The 5,728-nt window shown below is 52.0% G+C and overlaps 1 protein-coding gene across 1 annotated transcript in view; it reads right to left on the reverse strand.

Moving 5' to 3' along the window:
- The window catches only part of AGAP2 (ArfGAP with GTPase domain, ankyrin repeat and PH domain 2), a 34,396-nt gene that overhangs the window by 9,054 nt on the left and 19,614 nt on the right, over positions 1 to 5,728 (reverse strand). The window contains exons 3-13 of the mRNA XM_011988630.1: positions 5,401 to 5,488; positions 5,127 to 5,212; positions 4,834 to 4,981; positions 3,651 to 3,785; positions 3,232 to 3,341; positions 2,626 to 2,784; positions 2,373 to 2,459; positions 2,183 to 2,287; positions 1,608 to 1,770; positions 1,307 to 1,426; positions 446 to 574 (exon numbers count right to left, since the gene is read on the reverse strand). Of these exons, the coding sequence (XP_011844020.1) occupies positions 446 to 574; positions 1,307 to 1,426; positions 1,608 to 1,770; positions 2,183 to 2,287; positions 2,373 to 2,459; positions 2,626 to 2,784; positions 3,232 to 3,341; positions 3,651 to 3,785; positions 4,834 to 4,981; positions 5,127 to 5,212; positions 5,401 to 5,488 (1,330 nt within the window). The remainder of the gene's footprint in view (positions 1 to 445; positions 575 to 1,306; positions 1,427 to 1,607; positions 1,771 to 2,182; positions 2,288 to 2,372; positions 2,460 to 2,625; positions 2,785 to 3,231; positions 3,342 to 3,650; positions 3,786 to 4,833; positions 4,982 to 5,126; positions 5,213 to 5,400; positions 5,489 to 5,728) is intronic.

A 5,728-nucleotide genomic window follows, 5' to 3' on the forward strand; every position in this document is an offset into this window, starting at 1 on the left:
AAAAAAAAAAAAAGAAAGTAAGTAAGTTATCAGGAGAAGGGACTGGGTGGTCACAGAATCCAGGATTTGGGAAATCAGTGGGAGACGCAGAGATCAGGGGCTGAGTCACTGCGGATGGGTGGGGGGCATCTGGGTGCAGGGGCTGGGGTGGTAAGTGGAATTGAGGGAAGAAAGAGGAACTAGAACATCCTTAGGAGAGGGAGCAGGAGCTATAGACATGGACGTCATTGAGAATAGGGGCTGGGGAAAGGAACTGGCTGGGGAACAAGGAAAGAAGGACGGGGCTGGGGGATGTCCACACACTCTTTCACTAAGTTGTGTGCAGTAGTAATGGTCGTCAAGCACTCAGCTCAGGCACTTCCTCCTGCTGCAGGAGTTAGCCCGGGGAGCTGATGTTGGGGATGAGGGTTCTGGGTGGGAGTGGAAGTGCCTGCCAGAGCCTCACCTTCAGCCTGCCCAGTCGAGCCTTCAGTCTTGGATGGTGTTGTCAATTTTTTCCTCCTCTGTTTCTTCACCATGGGAGAAGGAGGGGGTTCTCGACTCAGGGGGCTCAGGTCTCCAGATGGGGTACAGTCTTAGGGAGGAAGACACAGCTGCCTCAATAGCCCCCTCCACATATTTCCTGATTTCTTGATAGCCTGTCTCATTCCCTGAACTACTTTGGCATTTTAGGGCACCCCTCCTCAACTGTCCCTCTCCAAGAGTTCCCCCTTGATCATTCCTGGGGAGGCAGGCAGATGAGAGGTTTAAAGTCAGACCTGCACTCAGATCCTGGTTCTACCACTTACTTACTGGCCTTAAGACCTTGAGCAAAGCACTTAATCTTCTGAGCCTCAGTTTCTTTATCCCTGAAATAAGAATAATAATCTTGACCTGACAAAACTGTTGTGAGGATCATCTGTTTACAATGTATCATTTGCATACTATATATATATTTTTTTCAAACATGTCAAACATGGCTGACTATGTACTAGACAATATTCTCAGTTTGTTTAAACCTCAAAGAAACCCTCTGAGGTAGAAACTATTATTTCCACATTACAGATGAGGAAACTGAGGCATGGAGAGGTCAAGTAACTTGCCCATGTGACAAGCCAGGATTCAAGCTCAGGCAGTTGACGTTAGAGTCCACTTGTCTTAACCATTATGATAGACATGGTATGACTGAGCTTGGTGTTCATGTGTGGGGCTCCATGTGTTCACTCATGCATTTATTCCAACCTCCAAGCCTTCACCCCAAATTTATTTCCCACACCCACCCTATTTGGGTGTGGAAGACAGCGGATGGAATTTCATCCCCACTGACCTGTGCTGAGGGCTCGGGCCAAATTCCGGTCTGGCTTCAGCAGGTGCTTGGATGTCTGATCTGGTGGTGGCTGCAGGGAACTAGGGCTGGGGCTGGGGCTTGGCATGGGAGTAGTGACTTCTGTCGGAAAAAGAAGATGAAACCTCAGTGAGCCTCTCTTTCTTCTGGCCCCACTCCTTACATGGTCCCTCTTTATCACCCAGCTTCCTACTTGCCCAGTGCCAGCCCCCACTTCCCTCTTACTCCTCCTTTTCCCCAGCCCTGGCCCCTCTCCTGCTCCTATGTCATAAGCCCTACTCACCGGGGCCTTCGCCCATCTGGACAGCGCTCATGTCCTTGACGAGTCCATTGATGCTGGCTGAGGGGCCAAACGCAGAGATGGCCCTCGGGGGCCGCTTGCCCGGGACTTTGACTGTTGTTCGCAGCAAGTCCATCTCCTTTCCGTGAGTACTGTGGATGTAATCCTGGAGGGGTACAGGGCCGAGAGTGTAGGGAAGGTTGGGGTCCTTGGTATGCTGGGAAGCGGTTAATATGTTACAGAATAGAGAGGGACTGGAGAGGGGGCCTTGGGGGCCAAATGGGTTGTGATGAGCATCTAGGGGATGGGCCCATCAGACTTGATCCAGCATTGTCTCCTCCAGGAAGCATTCCCTTCCTGGGTGCTCTCCCACTAGACTGCAAGTTCCTGGGGCAATGCATTTACCTTTACATTCCTGGCATGGGCACATGGCAGGCTCTTAACACATGCCTGCTAAACTTAAGTGAACAGGACTAGCACTTCCTAGAAATGACGTTAGTGCTTTGTCAGAGGCACAGACAGGTAGAGCTTGAGGGAAATCCAAAGCTGGCCAGTGTGGCCCAGTTTCTGCCACTCACGTTAATGCTGGGGTGGTAGAGTAGAAAGCCATTACTGGACAGGGTTACATATTTCTTCTTCCATTCTTTGTTCAAGGAATTGCCACTTCGTTTTAGTAGGAAGCTCTGGAGAAAGTGAAAAGACACATGGGAGAAAAAAGCCAACTAAGACCAGCTGCCCCTAGCCTGCCCCAGCCCCTGGACCACTCACCTGTTTGATGGGGATGGCTCGTCCACTCCCTGTTGTCTCTCCCCGACTATCCAAGCTCCGTTTCTCGGAGTCACTACCCCGACGATTCTGGAATGGTTATTGGAATCAGTTTAAGGAGGGATAGAGGGATACACTGATGTGAGGATAGGGAAGACAGATGAAGAAGGGCCCAACAGAGGAGTCTAGGGACTAGGGAAGATGGGCAGGTCATGAGGGACAGGAGGATGGGGGTCAGCATGTCCCTGTCCAATACCGCAAAAAGGCTGGTCCTACGCTTGGCTGCCCGGTGCAGGGACCCTGGGGTGCTCAATCCAGCCACTGCAGCTGCCTCGGCTCGGAGCTCCCGGTGACCAACATTCGGTGAGGATGGGAGGGAAGAAGAGTAGTCGCTAGTGTGGCCCCCGTTACTAGCCTGGGAGCATATGGAAGAGTCAGCAGAGCTGGGATGCCCCCTACCCCACCAAGCTACACTCATATCTAGTTACGGGGAATTTGAGACATTCCTTGATCACCTCACCATTTATTTATATTGTCATTAATAATTTTTAATATCCTCACTAACATTGTGACAGTGCTTTTTATAAATGTTGCAAAGGTTGAATCACAAGTATTATGTCATACAATCTTCTAATAGCCTTGGGAGGTTAGGTGAGTTGCTTAAGGACACTGCAAATGATGTCTCAAATCACTGGAAGTCTGGTTGACTTCCAGTCCAATGCACTTTCTCCAATAGTTTCACTGCCACTTCCATCTGTTTCCCCACTCCCTGAACCTCCTTGGGTACTCTGTACCTGTCCTAGGATCCCCAGCCCTTCTGCATCTTACCAGCCCCTCTGCAGACTCTGAAACCCCAACTCACCTGGCCAGCTACCGGAGTGGATGCAGCTGAGTGGCTTGGGGAGCTGGGCAGGGACTTGCAGGCAGCCAGAAGCTGTTGCTGCTTGCGCAAGGTCACCACCTTCTGGGCCACTGAGGGGAGTTGAGGGAAGGAGGTGTGAGCAGGCCAGATACCCAAGACCACCCCTCCATGCCCAGCTTTGATAAATCCCCAGTAGACAACACAGGACCCAACTTCCTTGTCACTGTGGCCTCTATGCCACCTGTGGCCTTGCCAGTTCCTCCAACCCAGAAAGACCTTGTGACTATTAAGCAAACCCTGGCCTCCCCGATCTCTCCTCCTTCCCACAGAGGCCAATTTCCTGTCACGCACAGAGAGAGACCTGGATGCCAGGTCCCTTGCTCTGGCTTCCCACATATACTGGAGATCACCACACTCACCCTCCTGGAAGACCCGATCCACATTAAGCCCATAGGTTGCACAGGTCTCATAGTAGCTGCAGCGTTTCATGTCTGCGCACAGAGCTCTGGCACGAGCATCTCCCACTACCCGAGGGGAGGAAGCACTGATCCTGTCTGATGGGATAGGAAAGGGGCAGGATTGAAGAAGGAGCCTCCCCTTGTTCGATTTTTCACGATTCCCTTATCCCTGTGCTGGGCCCTCAGGCTGGGCCCACTGGGGATGGGGTGTGAGAGATCATCTTTTCTGTGACCAGGTGGAATGAGAGTACATAGCCCTTTCTGAGTACTGGGCCCAGTTCACACAACTAGCTGTGTATGAATAGGATGGGTGAGCTGTGTGTGTGTGTGTGTGTGTGTGTGTGTGTCCTCAAAGAATACTGAGTGGTGCTTCCTGACAAGGGCTACATAGCTGAGACCCAGGTGTGAGCAATAATCACCCTGCCCTGCAAATCCATCGAAACCTGAACTGGTGGGAGGACACCAGCTTGTGAACTAGGAAAAGGTTGGGTACCCATGGGTCATGGCTGGACTGCCCACTCTGCAGCAAGAAACCAGGAGGCAAGCAACAGGTGGAGGCAGGCACCAGCAGAACAGGCATCCAGACCAAGTCCCACCAGCTCGACACAAGGGAGTGCTGGAAAAGCATTTCCTGGCCCTGACAGAGTCTGGGAGCCTCTGAGTCACTTCTTTGAGAACTAAAAGGTTTTCTGCTCTCTTCTTTTCATCATTTCCTTTGTGTTTTCGCTTTGTTTTTGGATAAGTTCCTTTAAAAGGTGTCAGTCTGACCCAGCTGTTGCAAAAAGGAAGATGGAAAAGGTTTCCTATCCACACTAGGACTTGAGATTTTCTGTGTCCTGTGATGGTGGCACCGGGAAATGGCAATGTGAGAACACAAGGTAGGTGACATTTCAGGAGAGGAAAGGAGATGGCTACTATAGCTGTCCTTTCCTCCCTGGAGATCCCCTTTTCTCTGCTCAGACCTTGGGAAGTTATTGTTTGGTTTCATGACTCCCTTATTTGGAGACCAGTCTCCCTCCAGAAGGGTACTGTAATCCAAGTGGCCGTTTCCACACCTTACCAAATTCTCACCCATGTTGGGCAATATCCCAGTAGCCTCCTCAGGGCCTCCCTTGAAAGCAGTGCTTTCCTAACCCCTCCTTACCTTGTGTCCCCACTAGTGCCAAGGCCAGGCCTCCTCGTCCCTCCCCACGAAGGGAACTCAGCTGCCCATGGAGACAGCTCACAGCCTGGAAACTGTTCTCATCCTCCAGGCTGAAGACGAAGATCACAGCATCTGCCCAGCCTGAGAACTTGCGGGGAGTGAGGGAGCAAATGGAAAGTCAGGCAGGTCCACTCCTCTGGACCCAATCCAGATGGAGACCTGGGAAACCAGAGCCCTCTCCCTTGGCCAGTGCTGACCCCAGCCAGCCTGTCCCCCACCACCTCCACCCTCACCTTGGCATCAGGTGCCCCAGCTTCCTCTCGGATTAGCACCAGATGTGTCTGCCCATCCACCAACATCTCTTTCTTGTACTGCTCACCTGTCCAGAAGAGTTGGAAAGGGTAATAGGTCAGAGGTGACAGGTCACCAAATCTCCCCATGCTCCCAGTGCTTTTGCTATTATGGCCTCATCCTTCCCCTCCTGGTCTCCATACCTGCCTAATCATTGATCTCACTCCTGGATCCCTAACCCCAATCGTTAGCTTACTATGGCTCTTGAGAACTCACTCTCTGTCTTCTCCAGCACCTGGTATGAACCGGTCAGGAATCGGTGGATGAGTGATGACTTCCCACTCCTGGCGTCGCCCAGCACACCCTGAGGGCAAGGATGTGGAGCAGAAATTGTGGGACGTAAGAGAAGGCAGGATGTGTGGGTCTGGACACTCCAGAAAACCCAGAGAGATAAATCATCCAAGTAGGCCCTACAGCGCCTGGATGACAGTCATTCCAGAAAGAGCAGCTGGGAGGATCAGAGCAGCTGGGGGGATCGGAGCAGCTGGGAGGATCAGAGCAGCTGGAGGGATCGGAGCATTTGGGAGGATCAGAGCAGCTGGGG

This window comes from Mandrillus leucophaeus, unplaced genomic scaffold (assembly GCF_000951045.1).
Source record: "Mandrillus leucophaeus isolate KB7577 unplaced genomic scaffold, Mleu.le_1.0 Scaffold332, whole genome shotgun sequence".
Taxonomy (NCBI): Eukaryota; Metazoa; Chordata; class Mammalia; order Primates; family Cercopithecidae; genus Mandrillus; species Mandrillus leucophaeus.